We start from the raw sequence: 24,736 nt of genomic DNA on the forward strand, positions 1-24,736 counted from the left end.
AACACCAGCCCATTCCACTGATTTTTTTCCTCTCACTAGAAGCTCTCCTGTTGCTATCAATGCTAGTAAATTAATTGGCAATTATAGTCAAATGTTAGTTTTCAGAAATTTGATTTTGGTGAATATTAAGTGAACTGCTGGAATTCTTGGTTGTTAAAACTGGGTTTGAAATTTTTCACGTTTCTCTGAGGCATCTACATTTTCTGGATCTGGCTAGAACGGTAACTTAAGAGGCTCGCTTGCAAATTCGCAGCTTCCCAGTGTTCTGACTCTCCTACAATCAAATGAAAGTCGAGAGACAATGCTGATACCTTTTTCGAAGTTTGTAGATATTTCAATATTGTTGAGTTAGTCTTTTTAGCAAAAGCTTGTGTTGCCCAGCTCTGCTAACTAGAGGGAAGGCTTGCAGTTTTCAACTGCATTCTTAAGAAGGGTATTATAATATTGGTGTTATGTTGAGACAAGTAAGACAAAGACAGTCTCTGGCAAATCTAAGCTTTCATTTTAAACATTTGTTTCAAACATATTTTGTTTTATAAACTTCATGGGTTACATACAGATAAACAATGGTTAGTTTTACTGAGATAACTTTGTTATTTTTCATTTTCCCTTTAAAAAAGTTTTAGAACAGTTGCAAGTAGTGAAAAAACCATTATCAACCATCATTTTTATTCATGATGTATAGTGTTGGCATAGGAGATATGTGAGTACATCACTAGTGTAGGATTTATGAAAAGACAGTAGGTAAAATGTTCTGTTTGCTGTTTTGTTGCCAACCTTGACAAAAGGCAAATATAAACTGTCAAATATCAACTTAGCTGGAATTTTTTTTTTTCCTCCCTTAAAATCTAGAGTGTGGGTTGTTTACGAGTCTGCTGATCTTGGAATCTTGGATCTCCTTTTAACTCAGGACTTAGAGACCTTGTAAATTCAAGGGTCTTGGGTTCAGTGCAATAGATGGACATGGAAATGAAAAAGTTCCGAAGGCCCAGGGTGTTCAAGGGGAGTTTCCCCTGGCAAGGTAAAGGTAGCTCTTCTGAACTCAGGACAGGTAACTTTCAGTGTAGCGTAGAGACAATGATTAAATTGTCATGGGAAGAACAAACCGGGAGTTCTGGACTTTGTTAGCACAGGTAGCTGCTGTTTAAACCGAAGATCCGTGGCAATTACCTCAAAGAGAAGTGTCTCCTTGTGATATACTGCCTGGCTTTCGGGGATCGTGTGTGTTGAGCAACTGTTAGGTAGCGTTTTCAAAGACGGCAGGTAAAAGAAGCTTAGGATATCAACTGGTTATTACAGTGTTGAGGTGCAAAGTGGGTAAACTTCTTAATGTTATCAACACTTGACTAATACTGCTGTTAGTGTTGTATACTGTTAGCTTTGTGTGAGGGCTGGGGCAGTACCTGTTCCGTCAGCTGCTCCAGCCCCTTCTTCGGGGACCCCTACTTCCAGCACTTGTCTTTCCCAGCAGACTAATAGGCTTCACGTTTGCAAGGTGCATTGGCAACAAGGGGTACTAGTAGAAATGTTTTGCAGTTTTGCAGATAGGTCTGTCACAGGATGTATTATAATCTGTGACAATGACATTTTGGGAATGATTGGTATTGTTTTGATGCTGGTGATACACAGAAATACTTATAGATGTAAATTAAAAAGAATGTCTTGCATTTAGAGAGAAAGAAGTAGGACCACTTGCTTTTGCAGATGATTTTAAACACATCCCCATTCACCAAATGTGAGGCTGTGTTGTGTGTCAGAAGATGAGCAGTAATGTGTTTCTTCATAAGCTCTCATATCAGTCAGATTACCTTGCTAGTTACGGCAAACTGATCCTTACACTGATTTTGCCATGTCACAACCTTTGTATCCTTCAGGAAGTTTACTGTAGTCAGAAATAACTGTAATTCCTTTGAAGGGATGCTGATTTTTTTTTTTTTTTTTTAAAAGCATTTGTGCCGCTACTTTTTTTTTTTTTTCCACCTCTCAAATTGACTGTGGCATTGTTTAAGAGAAATGAACCAGCTTGTGGAAATGGGGTGCGTGTGCTGAGAGAATTAGCCAAGAGAACGGATGCGGAGTTTCAGGTTTAAATCTTGTTGTTTGTTTTGGGGATTTTTTTAATGTAGCGAAGAAAATGAAAGCACACTAATACTCTTAAAATTCTGTGAAATTTACTGTGTGTAATTTCAATTAGAAAAGTAACCAGCTGCTTTACGTGCACTTTATAAGTTAATTTGAAGTTGTTTGAATAAATTTATGCTCTTAATTGTTTGTTTTGGCTATTGCTCATATTAAATATCTTTGCTAACCTATGGCCAACTGAACTTGAATACATAGCAACTCTCACTGTTTCTGATTAGGTAAAGAATACTGACTGGTGCATGGTTAATGACTGTACTGTTAAGTATATGGGTATTTGTGTATATTTGCACATCCAGTGTTTGCGTTTGAGACTTCCTGTTGCCATAGGTAGAGAAGTAGTGAGGTCAACAGTTGAAAGTGATTGTTTCCATGTAGTCGGTGATACAGTGTTTATCGCTTTCTGTTGAGTTGGCTTATCTTGAAATTAGGTGAAATGTCACTGAAAATCAGACTTTATATACGAACGTTCAAATTACACCCAACACCAGAAAGCGTTTCTAGTACTCAAAAGAACTGTGTTCTTTTCTTAAATTTCAACCCTTGTTTCTCTGGTTTTGTTTTGTTTTGTTTTAATTTTATTTCTATTTTTTTTAGTGAGTGACAGTTGCTTCAGGAACCTTGCCGAGGATCGTAGTGGGATAAACCTTAAAGATCTGGTCCAAGACCCTTCTTTGTGAGTATCTGGCTCTTATTGCTAAGCAAAGAAAAGCTGCTTCATGATACCCTTGTGAGTAGTTTTGTAATTATTTAAAGTAGTAGTATGATGAAGTATACTTAGTGCTTTAGTGGTAATATGCTTGCCAAGTTGTTAGTCTTTAATACAGACTAATATTATTAAAACCATGTTGTTTTTTACCTACTTCTATTCATGAACTAACATCCAGTGAGCACATATGGTGAAGGGTACAAGAGCAGTCATCTGAGGTAACAGATTGTGCGTGCTGGTATTTCCCTGGAGGAGTTGTATGCACAATGCTGCCCCTCTTTGTTTAAGAAGGAACTGCATATAAATTAGGAGATTGCTAGATAATTATGTTATCGTTGGTTATCTTAACATGTAGAATCTTTTTCCTTTGTATCTGATTTCGTACAGCTGATATTTGTTTCTTTATTACCTGTTTAAATTCAAGTGTATGAGCAGATGATCTAATTTTTACCTCATGGCATGACTAGTGGTCTTCATCTCAGTGTTGTGTTTTCCTCTAAAATTAAATTCAACCTCATGAGCTCTGAAGCAGACTTGGAATTGTATCAAACCTTTTTGTGTGGGTTTGGGTTTGTTGGTTGGGTTTTTTTCAGTTAACTACAGTATTAGCTGAAAATGTTCTTGCTAGTGTGCACAAGTGTACCACTTGCTGTGAGGGAAAGTGAAGAGGGGAAAAATTCACATCTTTTTAACACGAATGATAGTGCATTCCACAGTGGGTCCTAACATGATGAGCCTTTACACTGACAGAGTACATTTTTCAGTATTGGTTGAGAAGTAGTGGAAAATAAGGTATATTTGACATATTATTTCAGTTACAGGGGAATTTTAGTAATTAATTAGATCTAGAATTTATTTTCTTATGTTGCTACAGGAAATTAACATATATGCATATATAAATGCATTCTTGGGAAATTCTGACATAAGGAATGTAATATTTGGTAACTTATACTTCTGAAATGAGAAGGGTACAGGGAACAAGTATAGTTGTTGCTTGAGATTCACAGAATAAATGCAATAGATAGTAATTATTCAAAATTTACATAAGTGTTGAAGTCAAGGCTGTTTCAAAGGTCTTAATTTTCAACCAAACTTTGCCATTTGAGTGGGTTTTTTTGTTTTGGGGGGTTTGGGGTGTTTTGGGTTGGTTTTTGGTTTTGTTTTTTTTTTAGAATTGTATGTGGCTTTTTTTGAGCTGCAGGCATTCTTATGTGCTACATGTAGTTTTGGTTTTGCACCTCTGGAGTTTACTTTCTGAAAGGATGAATTGCGTTTGTTGTAGAATCATCATTTTTCTTGCTGTTTACCAAAAGTGATGAAATCTGCTAGTGTCCTTCCCTTACTGTAACTTACATGAAGAAGATTGTAATAAATTATTGCAAAATAAATGAAATGGATTTCTGCTGCTTTTAGCATAAGAAGCATAAGTGACTGCAATGTAGCCATTTCTATCACTTTGAAAGATTGAGTAAAGTCTCAAAGCATCTGTTAGGTCTCAAGGACTGTTCATGACACTTCTATTGTATGACAGATTACAGTGCAAGAAAAGTCTGCTTCTTCCTGCGTAGTGATAGGAATCTATAGACTTTGTTTTGTCTTTCCAAATTGATATTCTTGCAGTTTTATGACTGCGTGCCTATTAAGAGTTCTTGCAAAATACATAATAATGTGAGTGTCTCTCCAAAATGAAAAAACGATCTGAGGCTATCATTGTTCAGCCCAACGTTTTGTAGGTGACTCTAAGGTCCTATGGCATCTGAATTCTTTAGTATGTAAAGGGAAATGCAAAGGACAGCATGGGGCCAAAGCATGAGTGCCAGCCAAAGAGGTGTTTCAATCTTTTTTCAAATAAGAATAAACTTGAATTAAAATCTTTAGAATATTTGGCTCAGGTTTTCACCTATAATGATACCTGAAATAGCAAAGTAACATTTGGTTCATCCTCTTACCAGTTTAATATTTACAGTTTAGGATTTCTTTGGTGCTTGTTCGCTCTGACTGTAGACGAACTGCCTCTTTTCTTTGTGATCTAATATCAGATACCAACATCAGATTTACATAAAAAAGGCCTGTGCTTTCTCTGCGAATGGCTCTGTCACTCTAAAGGTTTGCAGTGCATTTGTAATGTATGACACTAATAAAATAGCTTAACAAAAAGAGTTCAAGAGTTTTTAGGTTCATTAGCATATAAATAGATAATCAGTGTATACTTTTAACAGGAGTTCACATTACTGGCAGATGGTGGGTTAGCAGCAGAGGTAGAAATTCAGTATAATACACCAAGAGGATAGTATAAAAAAAAAAATTAAAAGGTTTCAGGTTAGGATGGTTTTATACATCATGTAAAATGCATTTTAAAAGATGTCCGTTTCTTGTGAGACTTAGCTACTTTATACTCTATATTCTAAGCTATGTTGGCATCTCCCTTGTCGTTTGCCACTCTTAGCTCCGTCACAGACAACTTCTCTTGTGTTACTGCCAAAGGTTTTTTCTGAAGGGCTGAAAATGTGTCTTTATGTTGAAATGAAACTCTATAAAAGACAGCATTGTAGGGTTTTTTTATTAGTGTCTGATTTATATCAAGTGTGCCTAATTGTCAGGGTAGTCTTTTTTTTTTTTCCTCAACTGATTTCCCAACCAGAGCAGTCTGGACTCTGTAAACTGGATCTGCTTTCAATTCTCCCATCATTAGTAATAAAAGCTCTGCTGCTCAAATCAGGAGTTTGATCATCTCTTTCTATTTGTATGTGCTTTACTTTGTCAATGAAAATAGAAATGCTACTTAAGAAAAAAAACCAAGCATATCAAATAAACATAAAGTGAGGAGTTACTGACTGACTGTGGGAGAAGGAAGCATGCAAGAGCTTTTCAATTAAATCTCATTTTGTACTTAATTACAGAAAAGTTGAATTTGAACGAAAAGTTGATTAGAAGACAGTTAACTGCTGTTGCAACTGATAATAGAATCATGAATGGTTTGGGTTAGAAGGGACTCTTAAAAGTCATCTAGTCCTACCCTCCAGCAATGAGCAGGGACATCTTCAACTATATCAGGTTGCTCAGAGCCCCATAATGTCTCTGCTGTATACAATGTCCAGTTTTGGACACAAAACTTACTAATGTAGAGGTGTGTAGGAGAATGGTAAGAGGAGGAGGCAGTTAGAAAGTGCAATGCATGACAGGTGTTACTTAATTTAGAAAACATCAGCAGAAGAGAGGAAGTATGAGTTGCCTACAGTATATAAAAGATTATTACAGGGATTGTTCTTTTTGGCTGATGAGGAAGAATTAGTTCAGTTTATAGCAGATGAGGTTGTTCAGGTAGTTGGAAAAAATTCTAAATGTCAGTGTGATAAGAGACTGGAACCTATATCTAAGAATGTTGGGGAGAGTTCTGCAGATTACAGTGTGCATATTATTTTTGATCTTGTGTAAGTGTAGGGAGCTGGAAGGGCAAACTTTCCCCCCCCACACTTTTATTTTCTTTTATGCCGAAGGTATGTATTCTGGCAGTTTGGTATCAGCATAGTTAATATGACCAGAAACCAGATGGAACTTATTTTGATTGCTGTATAGGTAACTTCATGTGGCTATGAATATTCAAATGCTGTGATTGGGTTTAGATGATGCACCCGCTCCAGCCCTGCCTACCATTCCAGTAATACATTAAAAATATTTAAAATTGTGCATTTTATAGGGGAGATTTATCTGTAGGTGTCTTTCCATAAATGGTCCTAAACAGCAGAGCTGCAGACAGCAGGTGTAATTGGAGGAACTAGGCTGGTGGTTCTTAGATGGTGGTGCAAATATTCTTCAGACTATGTTCAGCTGAGGTAAAAGGCAATGGAAAAGTTTAAAATGCTAGTGAAGTCCTTCCTTTGTGAGAAAATCTTTGAGGCTCTGTAGCAACGCAAAATTTCTTAAGCTGGTGCTCAAGGAAAGACAGAAGATTGATCAGTTCATTTGACTCTTTGCTCGGGAGCAGACTGTATGCTACCCTCTTTCTTCCCCTCCTTCTCTACCCTCAATATCCAGTCTGTGCTTAGGAGAGAAATGGGTTGGATGGAATTCAATATGACTTTCACCTCAAACTCCTCCTAGGTTCTTTACAACTGAATTTTTATTCAAATACACCTCTGAAGCGTGAACCATCAGATCATTAGAGGGTTAGGTATACCAACACCTACTACAAGCAGAAGTTCTATGTGTAGCCATTCTCAAGTTTTAGCTCTTTACCATCACTTTATAAGATGTTCCTTTCAGCTCTAGCCTGTATATAGACAGAAAGTTTACAAAATACTTGTCTAGACAGAAAGGAGGATGCATTTAATCTTTCTGTGCAGTTCAGTAGCTCTCAGCTGCATATAGTCACTGACATGTATTTCCTTTGGAAACGCCTTCAGAGCTTCTTGAAGATGAACAAGATCCAAGAGATTCTGAATAACTTCTTCCTAGGCAAAATCACATCACATCTAAACTGTGTTGTATATCTTCTTCAGATAAGCTGACTTCAATTAAGAAAGGGTAGGTAAATCTAAAAGGTAAGAAACGGTAACTTTTGACAGGAGATCAGAACCCTTTTTTTTTTTTTTTTTCTTTTTCAAAACTTGGGAGAAGAAAATGTTATTTACCCTGCATGTAATTGTATTAGAAAGACAACCAAAATGTTAATAGTCCACAAATTTAACAGGTCTGTGTTAGAAACTTCCGGATTAAATTTGGATTCAATTTGTCCATGACAGGAGATAGAAGTCATCTTTGTCACTGGCTTGTTGTATTTTACAACCTTAGAACGAGGAGCTAGATACTTCTTCTGGGAAGTAGTTGTGAGAGCTTTAGAATTTGTCACTTAATGCTAAGGACTGAAGATGATGAAGGAATTCTTGAGGAGCTCGGATTTTTTTTTTTTTATCTTACTGAGGACACAAGCTAAACTGTAGGATGCAGACCTGATAAATATAATATTAACTCTGTGGATGTAAAATTTCACAGTATCTATCTTCACTTGAAGGAACCTGTCTAGCAGTTGTTGAGGATAACTGGAAGTATTGTAATTCATTCTTCCTGGGTTTTGCTTGTCATTTGAAAATCGGTAGCATACTCTGTCTTGCTGAAGGTTACAAATCCCATGTTATGATGATACGAGTTCTCTCCCCTTTGTGCAGCCTTTCTAATTTTCTAGTGCATGTTATAATATGTGAATGTCATGCCTGTTTCTTTTATTTGACGCCAGTCTCAGTAATCCAGCATAGAGAGGAAACTTCTCTAGTCTTGTCCGCTTGTTTTGCAGCGGCATTCTAGTGGGAGTTCATGCTCAGTTGTTTGTCCATGATTTGACTGTTAGTACACATTTACCCTAATAGGCCTGGCTTACAGAAATACTTCTCTTGCCTCTCTCTCCTCTTAGTGAGGTCATCTGTAAGCGTCAATTGATCTTTGTCAGGACAACTGGAGGACTCAGTACGGTAGCCCAGAGTACTTTGTTAGGCTGATGAGCAATACTGAGGTGTAACAGAAATGCAGCCTAATTTAAGTATGGCATCTAATGAAAAAGTTGTACTTAGCAGACTTCCAAAGATCTGACACCTACTTAAAGTAATCGTTGATGATGAGTCTAATCTAATAAGCACTTCTTAAAGTTGATACAAGTAGAATTGTCCCAATACTACCCTGATGGTTTCTGAGCAGTCTGGGGGAAATGAGCGAGACAAGCTTTTATCTGCTTCAACTGCAAGCAGAGTTTGCACTTGCCTGAAAAAATTGAATCTACCCTCCCTTTGAGCTAAATTAAAACATGCTTACCTTAAGTGGCCAAGGTTTCTTCTCAGGTTTGGCTTCTCCATAGTGCAACCAGACTCACAGAATCACAGAATGGTTAGGGTTGGAAGGGACCTCTGGGATCATCTAGTCCAACCCCCATGCCAGAGCAGGGTCACCTACTCCTTCAAACGTATCACAGAGCTTGGTCTGTAGTTCACGCGCCAAATAATGTTTACCTCCAGTCATACGAACAAGTCCCTAAGTGTTTTCTACAGACATTTTATAAGGGCCTCTGTTTAGGCACAGTGATTATCTGAGGGAAATCTACGTTTCAGCTTCATTGAAGACCTTCTCCATTACTTGCGCTTCAAGAAAAGAATTTTCTCAACATGCAAGATTCCTTGGCAGTGTATAGCAAAAATTGCTAATATTGCATGTGTTTTTCTTCGGCTGTTTAGGCTTAATGACTCATAAACCTGTAGGAACAACTTCATCTATCTGAAGCAAAACCTTAGCAGCAGTCTGTAGCAAAGAACATAAGAAAAATGTCTTTCTTAAGCACTTAGTAACATTCAGCTCTAATAACATTTAACGTCTTGGCCCAAAGCAGTCTCCTGTAACCTCTTCAAAGGTCCATGCCAGCTTTATCTACCAATAGTGGTTACATTCAGAACAAACTTATCTTCTCTTATCATATGGTTTCCAAATTCTTAGAAGGAATTTTCTTCCTTTTGCTCTTGCAATGTCCTGTGGTAGCCTGCAATTAAGAAATTTATGAGCTAATCAAGTAACTGAGAAAATTGTTCTGGAACGTAGAGGCTGTGCAGCCCCAGCGCTGTGTCTGGGCCAGAAAGTGTTGCTGAGGGGAAAGGGTTGTTCGCTCGCGTGGCAGCTGAAGCTCGGGTACTCCATCTGGCTTTTCAGTTCTAGTACTAGTTTCAACATTAGTTCTTGTACTTCTCTGCGGTGCAGGGATGCACTGCTTGAAGTCCATTAGCCAGGAACCTCTATCTAAACGTGTTCAGGGAACTTCTATACTTACAGGATCTGTAACGGGGGATCCTCCTTGTTACTAGGAAGTTTTAAATTTAATGATTTGAAATGCAGTCTTTTATGGAGCTGTCTAAAGAAATATTTGTTTTCTCTGGCTTGTTCTGGAATTAAGTTATAAATGGATACATGATGTTTGTTGGAACAATAAACATCATTGTTGGTTATGGAGATCTACTAGATCCTTCATTTTCAGGGTTAAATTTTATGGTTTTTTTATTAGGTGTACTTAAACCTTCATTTATAAATGAAAATGCTCAAAAATATTTTTAAAAGGTTCTAAAGAAAAGCTGTGTCCTTTTTGCTCTGTCTTACTATATTTACAATCTGATGTCTGAAAAGAAATACATAGGACACAAGTTGAGAAATGTTGATCAAGTTTCAACCTAGACAGTTTCACAGAACTGATTAAAAGTTGTTTCTTTGCATGTTTTAAACCTTGATTTTAAAAGTATCCACTCTGCTTGTGACTTAAAATTCATGCCTTTTTTTTTTTCTAGTTGCAATTTTTAAATCCTTCTGTCTTAATAACTTACATTCTCCAATAGTACAAAAAAGAACCTTAATACAAAGAAGTAATTCACTGCTTTTCATCAGCAGGCAGATGTTTAGCCAGTTCCTGGAAAGCCAGGCCTCAGCACACAGAAGGGTCGCTTGGGAAGACAAATGCTACAACCATTAATGTTATCCCCCTTCCTCCTCTTCTCCTTGAGCTTTTCTTGCTGAGCACAACATTATGGTATGGAATGTCCTTTTGGTCAGTTTAGGTCAGTGGGGCTGGCTGTGTCCCCTCCCAACTCTTTGCCCACTCCCAGCCTACTTGCTGGGGTGGCAGAGGAGGAAAAGAAAAGGCCTTGCTGCTGTGCAAACACATAGTTAGAGCATCGTTAAGCCATAGTTAGAACATCCCTGTGTTATCAACACTGTTTTAGTCTCAAATCCAAACCACAGCAACATACCAGCTTCTATGAAGAAAGCCATCTCCATCCCAACCAGTCCCACTACACATACAAGTAATATTACAATGGTGGTTTTTTCCTTTGCATTTGGAAGGAATATAGACAAGACTCGTGTGTGTCTGGAGATACTCAGGCTCAGCACAAAATGACTTTTTACAGCAGCAGTAGGAAAATTGAGTATATACCAAGTACTGTCACAATTTCAGAGTTAAATATCCAAAGACTTTTTTTTCTGTAATCATTTGCACTAATAACTGATAAGAATAGATTGGAGTAGAATGTAAAGTGTTCATTTGTTTGAATGTAATTTTACAGCCCATCATTTGCTTTTCAATTTAATGGCATAGCAGCCCAGCTTCCTGGTCAGCATTGCATTCTTTAAAATCAGTCCAAGAGCTTTTTAAAAGCTTCATGTATAATGCTAGGGATTTCCTTCAGGGATTGTGCTGTCCATCTCTCTGGTTTTGCTTTTTGTCTTCTCATCCATCCCAAATCATAGAATGGTTTGGGTTGGAAGGGACCTTAAGGACCATCTAGTTGCAACCCCCCCTGCCATGGGCAGGGACACCTCCCACTAGACCAGGTTGCTCAAAGCCCCATCCAGCCTGGCCTTGAACACTTCCTGGGCACAGCTTCAAGTTGCACTTTCTAGTCTAGCCTTAGTGACCTTATCTTGCCTTTCTTGATCTTCTTATTTCAAGCTTCTTTTGGAGGGGTCTTTTTCTGTTGGATTTGCCATTTTCATCAGCTTTCCACTCTCAGAGGGTCTGTGACTCAGAACTCAAACAGCCTCTTCTAAGCCCATTTTGCACCTCCAGGCTTCATCCAAATCTCATGTAACCTGACTCTCACCTGACCTCGTTCTTCCTGACTCTAGTCTTTGATTATCTTTGTATCCATATCTTTTCTGGGTATTTAAAGGGGATATCTTCTCATAGTGTCTAGATATTGGAAAGAAAAATGCTGTGTGTGTCTACAGGAGAGAGGTGGTCCGGTGCTGATCTCTAGGTTAACCTGCATCAGTGGATGGTTTGCTGAGAAGATCCTCTTAATACTCAGCAGTGTATTGTGTGTTTCTGTATTCTCAGAAAAGAAAATAAGATAGGAGAACTTACTAAAAAAAAATGAAGAACAAAACAGAAGACCTATTTATATGACTGTATAAACCTGGGATGTGCTTACATCTTGACTATTGACTTCTAAAAGGGGTATGGTATGGATCATAAGATTAAGCAGAGATTTGGATCAGCAAAGTCAGAGGCAATTATTCACTGTTTTTCATGGATCAGAAATTGTGACTAGAAAAATTCGAACATCAGGTTTAAAATGAGTAAAAGTACATACTTATTCAAGTGTAGCAGAACTGAGTATTTCATAATTGATGTAACATCATGTTGAAGCCTGGATTATAAATGATAGATCTGAAAAAAGGAATTAAGCTGATGAACCTACTACGGTTGTTAAAGCTGATGATGTGCATGCAGTGTCTAGGTCAGCAAAGTTCCTGAACTGAAGATGACAAGAAGCAAGTTAAGTGTGTACCAGGGGGACAAATCATGCTCTATGTCATATGCTTATTTTTCTAAGCATTTGTTTCTTAACACCAGAAATGTCGTACTGAGTTGTGTGCACCTTTAGACTGAGCTGGTATGGCAATCTTTCTATGCTTCTTTCAGGAATAGTAGTTTCATAAACAGTGGAGTACATAGGAACTTGAAACATTTTTCCATGGGGTCTGCAAACACTTGTCCTTGAAAGTAAGAGTGGGCTTCCCTGACATGGCTGAATTTAAATTTGGAACTCCTAGTAATGGAGGAACAAAAGCCTCTCAACACAGGGGTTGTAACAATTTATTACACGGAAGAAAATGTCTCTCCTCTAATCTCACTATTAAAAATTACTAAATGTTCTTCTTAAATGCGCTTTCTTCTGAAAATCAATTGTGAGCTGACCCCCAGACATGAGTCTTTTTGTAGGAGAGGATACATTTTGTCAAAGCTATAAATACTTGAAAGAGTGCCTTATTTAGAGAAGGCTTGTATGAAATTTATGTACTTATTTGCAGTATAGATTGAATTAGCAGGGGAAACGGATAATCGGCTACTGAAAGATTATAATAGAACACCTAGCTTTGGGTGGAAAGGAAGCCTATGCCACACACCTTAGGAATGATTCTGACATTGAGATACAGAAAATTGCTACTTGGAGATGTTTTTATGCTTTTATACCATACTACTCACTGTATTTAAATTCTAGATTGCTTTCTGAATTAGAAAGACTTGTCCTGCTGTCACTTGTTCTCGGCGACCCTTTAAAATCACTTTCTCTTTAGCACTCTAGAGCAGAAATCTATACAGATGGTGACTTAAGAAGGAAGAAGTATAGTTATCCCATGATGATTCTTTCGTTCTTTTCATGTACACTTTTCTCACATTCTTTCAGTATAACTTGAATCTTACCATGGATTCATTTATGCTTTTCCCTTTTATCTGTGCTAACATATAAACAGCTAGCATATAAAGAACATAACAAGGACACGAGTATGTTTTCTATGGATGGTGACAGTCTTGAAGTTCAAAACTGACAGATCAAGGGTTCACAAATTACCTCAAGTGATTTCCTGCAGGTAGTTGTTTCAAAGAAACACAGTTATACTACAACACTAAATGCTTCTCTTTACACACTTACTAATTCTGTTTTAAGCTTTTTGCTTTTTCTTTAGCTACAGCATCTCTCTTTTTTCCGATTTCTAATTCCAGTATTCTAATAGAAGTTTGGATTGTAATAAAATTCTATTTTCTGTTGCTTATTTGATTTCAGATATGAGAATGTATCTCATCTATTAAGTGCTATTTTTGTTTGGAAATACAGTGTTTCCATGAAAATTGTTATTGGTGTCGTTTTCAGGTAGGTGATTGTTTTAGAAAATATAGGACGCTCTGGAGTGTCATTTGACTGACATGATTGAATTACCTATTTAAAAATACACATTAGAGATAATTTTCTCCCTTGAACTCTATTCATTCAGTTTGTTTCTCTCATTGTCACAAGCATTCTGCACAATTAATGTGCTCTGTAGGCTCAGTACAGTATGTGGAAATGTTCAATAGCAAATGTTCAACTACAGAGTAGATGATGGAGGGACTATTAAATGTGGGAATGCAAAACGGCAATGTCTCTTCTCCATTTTAACAAAGCTTATTTCATTTGTTCCTGTAATTTTTTTTTATTTGAATAGGTTGTTACTTATTAGATGATGTTTTTTTAGTCTATTGTGTTCCATTTTTCCAAAAGGTGCTCTAAAAGATATAAACGTGCTTCTAAAGTAAGGATATCTTTAGTAAAGCCTTTCCTTTTCTCTGATAACATTAAAAAAACACTTTTCTAACAGAGACTGGAAAGCTGTTCACTATACAGATTGATAATAATCCAGGAAATACATGAATATGTAGTTTTGTTTTTGGTTTCATACACAGATAAAGAGAACACAGGGCAATGTCATTGAGAGATTTTTACCACTGTGGTTCTGGGATGGCTGTATGATTCAGGCCCGAGAAGCATTATGTGGTACCATAAGCAGCTGTTGTGTCTGTTTTGTGCCTGGAGCTCTAGCTCTACCCATATTGTCGGCATTTCCTTTGGGAAACTCTGTACTACGCCTACCCTACTGCATTTGTGATGTTCTGAAAGTTATAGAACAAGATTTGAATAAATTTTAATTCAGCCTATCATAACAGTTCCATACAGATAAGAACCTCATTTTCATCTAAACCTACATGAATTTCAGGGGAAAATTAGAGGCTTCAGGAGTGTTATCCTATTGTATTTCACATTTCTGTTGCAGACTGCAAGCCATTAAGAGAAGTTCAATAATGTATTTGAGTTTTCAATAATCTTGAAACATTAAAACTCTTAAGATCAAACAGTTTTCACAGAATAAGCAACAAAACCCCAAAAATGCTAGTCCTGAGTGACAACCATTCAGCCCTCCCCATCCACAAATGGATCGTCTTGGCTTTGTGTGTATAAGCAATTGCAGGCTTTGCTTTCCACTAACCTACAGTAAATACCCCTGCCTGAAACCCATCTAAAATGGTTCTCAGAATCTTTACCTTCAAAACTGACATTATAAGTACAGCTACAATAAAGTATTGCAAGTTTATAAGAAAGTATTCAGACAGTATTTTTTGGGTACCATTGGGACCATGCAGCTGCTCACTTGCTCCTCCTTCCCCCTACAGAAGGGTAGGGAGAAAAGGTAGAAAAAAGAGGGGGAAGGGGAAAAAACCCAAACCTCGTGAGTTGAGATAAAGACAACTTAATTGAATAATAAGGAAAATAACAATAATAGAAGAATATTCAAGACACGAGTCACACTCACTATCCAGTAAATTGGTTGCCCAGCCTGACCAGAGCAGTGATCGTGGATTTCCCCCTCTGACCAACCTCTGTTTATATACTAAGCATGACATCTATGGTATGGAATATTCTGTTGTCCAGCTTGTTCTGTCTGTGTTGCCTCTCAGCTTCTAAGGGAAGCTGAAAAAAGTTCTTGAATAGTATAAACATCACCTGGCAACAACTAAAACAATATACATTATGGACATTCCTTCCATACCAAATCTGAAACACAGCAACCACTAGAAAGAAAATAACTCTATGCCAGGTGAAACCAGGACACTGGCTTAAGAATGAATGCTGCCTGCCACAAGCCTTAGGCAGATGGCTTCTCAAGGGCCGTTCTACACGTGAAGGTATGAAGCAACATGCTTGACAGACTGAATCACATTTTTAACAGCACGGTCTGTATTATTCAAAAGCTAACAACATTAAACTTATATCCTCAAGGAATAAATTTATGACCAAAGGCTAAGTAAGAATTAAAGGTTATGTTTGTGTTCAAGTACATGGAATATCTAAGTATCTATGTGTACTTCATTATTTGCTAATGCTTATATAGGCATTAGTAATAGATGAACTAGTAAAGATTTAGAGATTTCAGAACAATTTTAGATTTTATATTCTTATATTTTGTATTTATACGGATAATTCAGTTTTATATTGTGAAAGAATTTTGTGAAGTGTGTTTTTAAGAAATGAAAACTGAGAAAACTTCTCCCCTTTTCACTAGTGTCTCGGACGCAGTGAGAAGTGTGCCTGCTTCTGCTTGCAGGGTTGAGCAGAACATTTCAGAGATACTTATGTGAAACAAAAGTACCCCCAAGTTTTTCCTAAACCAAGTAGTAAAAGACATTATCAGCTCAATGTTTTGCTCTGAAATCCCAGTAGTAGCAATGACTTCAATTTTAGGCAGTTGGGTTTTTTTTTTTCTTTGTCTTCCTTCAGGAGTTCCTCTTGTCTTGCCTTCTCCTGCACATACTTCAGACTCCAGCAGGCGCTGTAGCCCTTGCACTCTAAAGCCCTTTAATCTCTTTAGCCAATCTATTGTTTGTGCTAAACAAAGGGGTTTGGTTACGTTTTTTGTGGAGCTTGTGAATGCTTACCATGCTCAAGACCTCTAATAGAAGATAAAATAGTCTTTGAATTGAAACCTTAGTTTTTGTTATCTTTGACACTGGTTTTTATTATCTTTGATTTGGTACTGTTATTTTTATTGTGTAAATGAGGGAACAAACGTTACGCAAACAGTGCAATGACTGCAGCATGTATAGATATGCACAAGCTTTTTTTAAAATACCAATAGTAGTCATGTGGTTATAGCAGCCCAAAGCTTAGTGTATAGACTGAATGAATATCCAGCTTCTCAGGAAGGTTTGTCATAGCTTTTGATTTCAATCTCACCATGGCTGCACTGTTACCAGTATTCAAGCTTTTCATTAGCTCACCAGCTTGGCTATTTCTGCATAGTTTAATACACTGATATATTGTGAAGGGATAGAAGTAATCTGTGGAAAAGCTAGCAGTACTTAAAACCGCAATGATTTATCTTAAAAATTGTTTCAGTAGCATCTTAGCTGAAGATTGCAATCACTTTCGTTTCCCAACAAAGAACCAATTTGTGCTTCCATTTTTAACAAGGTCTTAATACTCTTTGACTTCAGATGATTTAGAACTGTTTCTGACCAAAACTTCGTTTTCTGTGGAAAGACAGGCTAATGAGAGCTGCCCACCCATATTGATTGAGAGTTCCTTAATTTGAGGGATCTCTATTTGTCACGTCTTTTCTTTCTGTCTGTCTCTTCCTCAATGCTCCTCTTCATTTGACGTAGTGGTGAATATATAGAGAGCCTTCTCAGACTATGAATTTTTGGTGCTACTTTGGCATACAAACTGGTGGTTTCTTTGTACTATTTCTGTTCTTCTGCACAAGGCAGGACACTAGCTGAATAGTTTTAACAGAGCTTAGTTTCCCAGGTTATTACTTACCCTGATAGCAATCTTTTGTGTAGATCTGTCCTCTGTAAGGCTATTCAGCTGGTTTACAGAAGCCCTGTGTTGGAGAAGCAAGAAGAGATTGCTGAAACTTCGGTAATCATTAATCAAAAATCATTCAGGCACACATTAAAGTTTGGAAACAATGTCTTTGGATAATAACTGTGACTGTTAAGTATATCCTATATCCACAAAGAAGTAGGTATCCATAGTTTATCCATAGTTTCTGCAAGTACAGTTTCACAAAGCAGTATGTGTTTCTTAAGACACCGGAGTATGGATGTCTTAAGTAATGGGAAAGATCAGACCACTGACAGCTTTATGACGAGGAGGTTTGTATACATTTGACTGCTTCCAGAAATGATGTCCTTTCCTTCAGCGAAGTGGGACTCCATGCTGGTACATGTCCTTTCTATGTCAGCAAAAGCTGCTCTTGAGGAAAGAAAGACTTTATCAGAAAATCTTTTGACATTGTGATTCTGGAACAGGAGTGAATGATCAAATAATTCATTCACATATCTGCACTATTCAGATTTTACTGCTGCTTCATTTTAAAGCACATGGAAGAAAATACTAGCAGAAGTGATTGATCATTAGCCTGGTGGTGTTACTTGTGTTCAGCTCAGCAGCAGGTCGCCCTCTTCTCCTTCTTTTGAGGGTGCTCTTGTAACAGTCTGGTGGGAGAAAATAAGCCACAATGTCACAGTCACTGGAGGAAAGGGTCGTACTGTATGTTCCTCATCCTTGAGAAAAGGAAGGTGAAGTTTGAAGGATTTTGTGTGGGGCAGGGGAGAGAGATTGGTCCTGGGGGAAATTGCTAAAAGTGAGTCACGCTGACCAGAATCTAATAAGAGCCTTTCTGTACACTCAGTTTCACAGCTATAGTTCATGTTTCCAAGTAGTAGGAAATGAAACTTTCTGTGACTGGTGCTGTTGATTAGTTTGTAAAAGGAAACGTATGTCATGGAATAAAACAAAATTTTGTTTTACAACTGCTATTGATATAAAAGTCTAATAGTGGGGTTTGTGTGTGTTAAATGCTGCTTGTGATTAAGGGAGAAATACTGAGTAGATAACTCCAGTGTTAAATTTAGTATACCAGTGTGATCAAGTGGGACTAAAAGTACTGAGCAAACACAAGCAAGCCATAAGTCCGTGAGGAAGAGGAAAGCAGATGAATTAAGCAATAAATATTTTGTACTTGGCCAGTAAAAAAGACATGAAGTTGAACATGAAGTTAAACTGGCAAACCGAAACCCACAATATTTGATTTCATGTAAAAGTGTTCATAAAACAACTCACTGAGGAACTTTGATAAGATTTTATGATGCACAACTATTTTCATTTTAATTGAATGACATGTTTTGGTGAAAAAGCTTCACTGGAAAAGTATCAAGTAGCTCTTAACCAAGTTCTATATGAAAGATCTCAAACTGGTATAAATGAGTCATGTTTACTGCTAACAGCTATTCATTGAAATCATTCTCATGGAACAGTTAGCACACTGTTTCTAATTACACTGTTGTAACATGCAGCATATTTTATACATTTTATATTTAAATGACATAGTTCCTATAAATCACATATTGCCTTGTTAGTAGCTTTTTGACAAATAAGGACGAGCAAATACTCTGTATTCTGAGCTGGCTGGTTGTAATGTAGAAGTCTGTAGCACAGTGCTGAGTACAAGCCAACATGCTTTCCCTCTCAGCATGGTTTATTAGTTGTGGCTCCGTGCCACTCCAACTGTGGTACAGAGTTGGCTGTGATCTGATGTGGGATGCTGGTATAGCTCTCTGAAAATAACAGATAGACAGACTCAAGGATTATTTTTTTTCTTCCTTAATCTCCTATGTTTAATAGTTCGGTTGTTAATAAAAGCTCTGAGAATTCTACCAGAAAAGGTAATAAACATTTTAGAAAACAAGTAGCAAGCTTGCATTACAATGCATCATTCAAGTATCTGTCACTAGCAATTGTTCAGAGTTAGGATTATTATTTTAATTTATTTTAATGAGAAGACCGCTAGTGGTTTATACTTGCTTTAAAGTAATTTAGCGCAGAACTGTGTCATAGACTGAATCGCTGTGTAAAACAGACCTCTTCAATAATATGCAAGCTCCCTAAAGTATTTCTCTGTTACAGCTACTTACTCAGCTACTTTTAGAAGGGGGAAAGATTGGGGAAAAAAAAATTGAGTGGACTAAAAAACCTTTATTCTGGATTTGTGCTCATATATATATATATGTGTGTGTCAGTGCAGTTCTGGGGGTGAAATTGAGCTGAGGCAAGAGTAGAAGGGCCAAGGAAGCTACAATACTGTATGAATTATCCCACTGTAGAAGCTGAAGGTGGCAAGTAGCAGATAATTTTTTCTGGGATGGAAATTTTGTAGGTACTCCCTGACTGCAATAAGTACTATGGAGAGAATCTCAAAGTTCACAATTGGAAGTGGTTTTGGAGCAGGGCAATTGCAGCTAAGACCACAGATGTGGGGAAAATGTGATGCTTTGCTTCTATATCTCGCTTCACCTCTTTCTTCCAGCAAAGAATGCCTCTCAGTTGCACGATGTTTGCCTGTTAATGGACCTCTTGGCAGTTCCCTATGGGCCAGGTACAGGCCACAAATAATTGAAGAGCCTGTCTGTGTGTTTTAGCTTTGATGTGTACAATATCTTTGTCCTACTTTGTTTTTTGTGACCTATTCAGTCTTTGGCCATTCTGTTAAGATTGTCAGCAAAATCACTGGTTAGTCCTTAACTTAATTATGTGTGTGCGTATGTGGACAAAAGTTTTAAAACCAACGATTTTTTAAAGCAAAAATAAATATGTTCCAACCAACCATATATCACTGCCTTATTTGACTGAATAATCATCATGTTACGTTGCCAACACTTTCTATGTATTATTTGGTTTCTTCATCTTTTTATTTTCATGCACAGTTCATTTTACAAATCAAAATTTAATGTATCTGCTATCAATGTAAACTCAACTTGGAATTTAAAAATCCAGCTGCAGAATTTATGTCTTAATGACATACATGGCAGAATTGGAGCCACTGTGCTCCAGTATACAGAGTTGGCCACAGTGGAGTAAAGATCAGCTGTATGTGAGTTAATCAATAGATGTGACAGAAAGATAACCTTGGAATGAATACTTTTAGGTATCAGGTACTCAACGTTGATTTTCTTTCATTTGTAAAAGGCTTCTGACACATTTTATTTATTCATTGCAAATCTTTTTGAATTCAGTACAAGCAGGTTTGGGACAAATTATTATATAAGGCAGCCTTAAACATTGAAATAAATTGTGAGAGGAAACCTCTACTGAATATTTACTTTTCCTTAATTAAGATGAAAAAGGATATTCTGTTCGTCATACTAATCTAAGTTTCAGAGCGTGAGAAGTCTATTTATTTTTTTTAAAGCCATTTACTATAATTATTGCCTGATTTATGAAGACAATTAAATGTGTGCTGGTAATCGTGTTTCTCAGCTTTGAAGAGCACTACTGAATTTGGAGGAATCGCAGAATCACAGAATGGTTAGGGGTGGAAGGGACCTCTGGAGATCATCTAGTCCACCCCCCCTGCCAGAGCAGGGTCACCTACAGCAGGTTGCACAGGACAGCGTCCAGGCGGGTTTTGAATGTCTCCAGAGTGGGAGACTCCACAACCTCTCTGGGCAGCCTGTGCCAGTGCTCTGCCACCCTCAAAGTAAAGAAGTTCCTTCTCATGTTAAGATGGAACTTCCTATGTTCAATTTTATGCCCATTACCCCTCGTCCTATCACTGGGCACCACTGAAAAAAGACTGCTCCCACCCCCCTGGCATCCTCCCATTAAGTATTTGTAAGTATTAATAAGATCCCCCCTCAATCTTCTTTTCTCTAGACTAAAGAGACCCAAGTCCCTCAGCCTTTCTCCATAGGAGAGATGTTCTATGAGAGGAGCATACCTTCTTAGCAGCTTGAGGTATGGAGGCACTGCAGCTATGAAACTTAGCTTGACACTTATCTAGGGTAGCATTACGCATCAACGAGCATTTAAAGTCAGGTGATATGGCTGGAGGAAATAGGAGCTAAAGCGTTGACTGCTGTTGTGGAGGGATAGCACCACTATTTGTCCTGGCATGTATTAGGTGAAAATATAGCTGACAATACAGTTTATGTTAAAATAACCTAGTAAAATCTGCCTCTGGTATTCTGCTGGGGGTGGTGAGGGAGGGATATCCTACAACATACAAAATCTGGAGTTTTCTCTTCGTTTGTAAATGGTCTTTGATCCGCTTGCTTTCCAGATCTACCTTTTAGGTTTTACATGGAACAGGTGGTCTTGTTAGTTTAATTTTGTTTGATTTGGTGGGTATGTACTGAGCTGCCTTCTCAGGATAGGCCTTGCATTTTTTTGTTGCTTGACCTGATGTCAAGCTGAACCTGTAAGCTTCTTGATCACAAATGCAAATCCAAAATAAAACAAAACCTTGTAAAGCAATTAAATTGTTGCATTGTCAGCATAATATGATTTTGCAATTTTACCAGACATTAAGGTCCTAAAATGCATTCTACTGACATTATCGATAGTGGTTTCTCTGTGAGTTCTTTAAATGTTCTCTCTTAATGTAATGCTGCAGTTCAGCTCAGTTCCTAAATTTAGGTACTACTGAAACTCATTTCAGTACAGATTTGGATTATTTCTGGGCTCTTCTAAGTAGCTTTTTGTAGTTATTACTGTTACTCTCTAAAGGGTGAGAGTGTTTAGTGCTAGTGCTGGAATGAAAAGGCAGGTTGCATAATCACAACCACTTGTTTGGAGCAAAATCATGTTCTCTCTCCTCTGTCATTCCTTTTTATCTCTGCTATGTCATCTTATTGTGGGGAAAAAACTGAGGGGACTTGGGGCTGTGATTCTTAACATAAACTTGGAACAAGTACTAAGTTCTGTATATCAATGTGTGCCCGACTTCATTGATTACAGACAGATAAATGTCTGTTCCAAGTGTACAAGCAGAATATATAGAATTTATGCTGTCGTCTGTAGCAAAACTTTTGCATACCAATTTGGATGTAATGTCTTCCTTAAAAAAAAAAATTTCTGTAGAAGTCCAAATATTTCAATATTTAAAAAAAAAAGCTCATAGAACAAAAGAGCATGTGTAAAGATCAACAGCAGCAAATGCAGTGTCTTGCATCTGGGATGGAATAATTCTGTGTAGAAATAGAGGACAGGTCTAGGAAGCAGCTCTGCAGAAAAGGAGCTGGGAGTGTCCTCTTGGACAACTTGAACGTGAGTCAGTGGTGTGCCCTAGTAGTAAGGTAGCCAACAGCATTCTCAATGTTTAGCAAGAGTGTAGCCAGCAGGTCCAGGTAACTGGGTTTGTTCAGCCTGGAGAAGAAAAAGCTCAGGGGAATCCTTGTCACTGTCTGCAACTGCATGATCAGAGCCAGGAGATGGAACCGGGCTCTTCTCAGAGATGCTCGGTAATGGGATGGGAGGCAATAGGCACAAGTTGGAACATGAGAATGTCTGACTAAATATGAGGAATTTTGTATTATTTTTTTACCATGAAGGTGGTCAAACACTAGAACAGTTTTCCAGAGGGGTTATGGAATTTCCGTCCTTCTCAAATGGGCAAGTCGCTGAGCAGCCTGACTTAACTGGACCTGCTTTGAGGAAGGGGATAGATTTAGATGATCTCCAGAGGTCCTTTCCAACCTACGTTATTCTGTGTTTCCATGATGGGAGTTCTGTGGAAAGAGATGGTGATCTGTAAGGGGAGCGGGGAAGGGAGGGGTCATGAAAAATTTGAAACTGGACAATAAGGGATGATGTCAATGCTTGCAAATGAGAGGAGAGCATGGCCATGCATTTGTAACTCTAGAATCTTTTGATTTTCATAGTTCAGAATTATTTTTTAAGTTAAAATAGTACTGTTTCTTCAGAGCCTGATGCTAAACAACAATCTCTAAAACCATTATTATTATCTAAGTGTATGAATTCTGGCTTCAAGGGAAATTTTTTCCCTTTTTTTTTTGAGCTATGCATTTTTCCTCTGGGGAAAAAAAAACCCAACTTCATGCATACAGTAATCTAGTGTTCCTTAAATGCATATAAATTATAGTAATAGGACAACAGTAAACAAATATGGATTGGTACTCTTTTAGAGTTTTTTGAGGGCCATGTGTTTTCAGATTCTTGTTCAAGGCTTTAAGGTATGCTATGAATTAAAAAATGTGCATTAATGAATTTACATGTAATGAAGGCGCTCTTGTGCCTTTGGGCACTTTTTTTTTTAATGGACCTAAAAATGGCCAGAATTAAGAATTAAGTTTGAACCCAAGCATAAAGTATTATTGGACTTATGGGTGCTGATATCTTTAAACTGTTAAACACAAAGAATATTGTAACTTTTTTTCTTCATGATTTATTTCTTCTTATTTTTATACTTTGTTTCAAGAAGAGTTAATACTGTTCGGGTCATAAATAAAAGATGTGTGTGAAATATATGGTGGTAACTACAATCTGCAGGACCTATAAGTTACTGGTATGTTGTAAGTTGAATTTGACGTAACTTGTGTTTGTTTATTTTTTTGCAAGTCAGATGGGAACTTTTGCATTTATTTCAGTAGAGCCAAAATTTTTACTTTAGTTGACTTCACTGTTCCAGCAATTTTATTTTTTTTGTTAGAATTTTAAATTATTACACCACATAAATAGACTGTAAGCATGAAACATAATATATAAAAGTCAATTTATAAATTAATATATTCAGTATTTTATTTTATTTGGTTTAGTGAGTAATCATCTTTAAATATCAGTATTCCAATATAGGTCAACTTTATGTAAACAATTAGTAATGAAATGTCATCTGATCTGTAGCCACAGTGAGGTTTCCTTTATTTCATTTCTTTGTGAATAGTACATATGCATTAGAATTTGGCCTGAGACTTTCCGTAGGTTTCTATGAAGCAGAAACTTTTTCCATGCACAGACAGCAAGAAAAACGATGAACAAGCAGAAAGTGTAAAGAGTATTAGAGGACGTGTAGGACCAAGTAAATCCAGGAATGCTTCAGGGTCCTGTGAAAAAAGAGCATGCCATTTTGCCTTTTATTCCAATTGCTAATCATCCATTGAGCTATTTTTCTCTGATGCTCTGTTCTGCTGCCCAGTTTCTATTCTTTGTGTTTTCTATGCTGCCTTTCTTTGAACTTTCACAAGTCATTGGGGGGGAAAAAAAAAGTGATTTGGGAAGAAAATGACAGTTTCGCTGTACACAAACTTTTTTTTTTTTTGTGTGTGTGGGGGGAATCAATGTCTGTCAGGGTCATGCATATGCTGTACTGTCCTCAATCCCTTTTTGCAGGTAGAGTAGTCAAAACCATCTTTGATTTTCTTTCTGCATCATGGCTCTGGGTGTACTGTGTGAAGCATTAGCAATGTTAGTGTTGGTCTTACTAGTCATTAGTCTATTGATAGTCGGGTATTTAGCCTTATGATCAATATAAGGTGATTCTAGGGGTACAGTGGAAGCAAAATCTATGGTGCTTAATCTTTTCCAATGTGAGTGAATCTATGATTGCAATTAACATTGGCTATTTCAGATGCCAGAAACATCTAAGGTATCCGTGGTATTTGCCAGTAGAATTGCAGGCTGAGCATTTTTCAAGACTATTCTCCAGATCTATGAAATTGATTGTTAGCGAGAAAAGGGAGACCAACACGGGCAT

General features: G+C 37.4%; 1 protein-coding gene across 1 annotated transcript in view; it reads left to right on the top strand.

Moving 5' to 3' along the window:
* The first annotated feature begins 957 nt into the window (after positions 1-957).
* The window catches only part of GPHN (gephyrin), a 215,333-nt gene continuing 191,554 nt past the window's right edge, over positions 958-24,736 (top strand). The window contains exons 1-2 of the mRNA XM_009883501.1: positions 958-1,021; positions 2,737-2,815. Coding sequence (XP_009881803.1) covers positions 958-1,021; positions 2,737-2,815 — 143 coding nt within the window. The remainder of the gene's footprint in view (positions 1,022-2,736; positions 2,816-24,736) is intronic.

The sequence above is a fragment of the Charadrius vociferus genome, unplaced genomic scaffold, assembly GCF_000708025.1.
Source record: "Charadrius vociferus isolate BGI_N301 unplaced genomic scaffold, ASM70802v2 scaffold34, whole genome shotgun sequence".
NCBI classification, from domain to species: Eukaryota; Metazoa; Chordata; class Aves; order Charadriiformes; family Charadriidae; genus Charadrius; species Charadrius vociferus.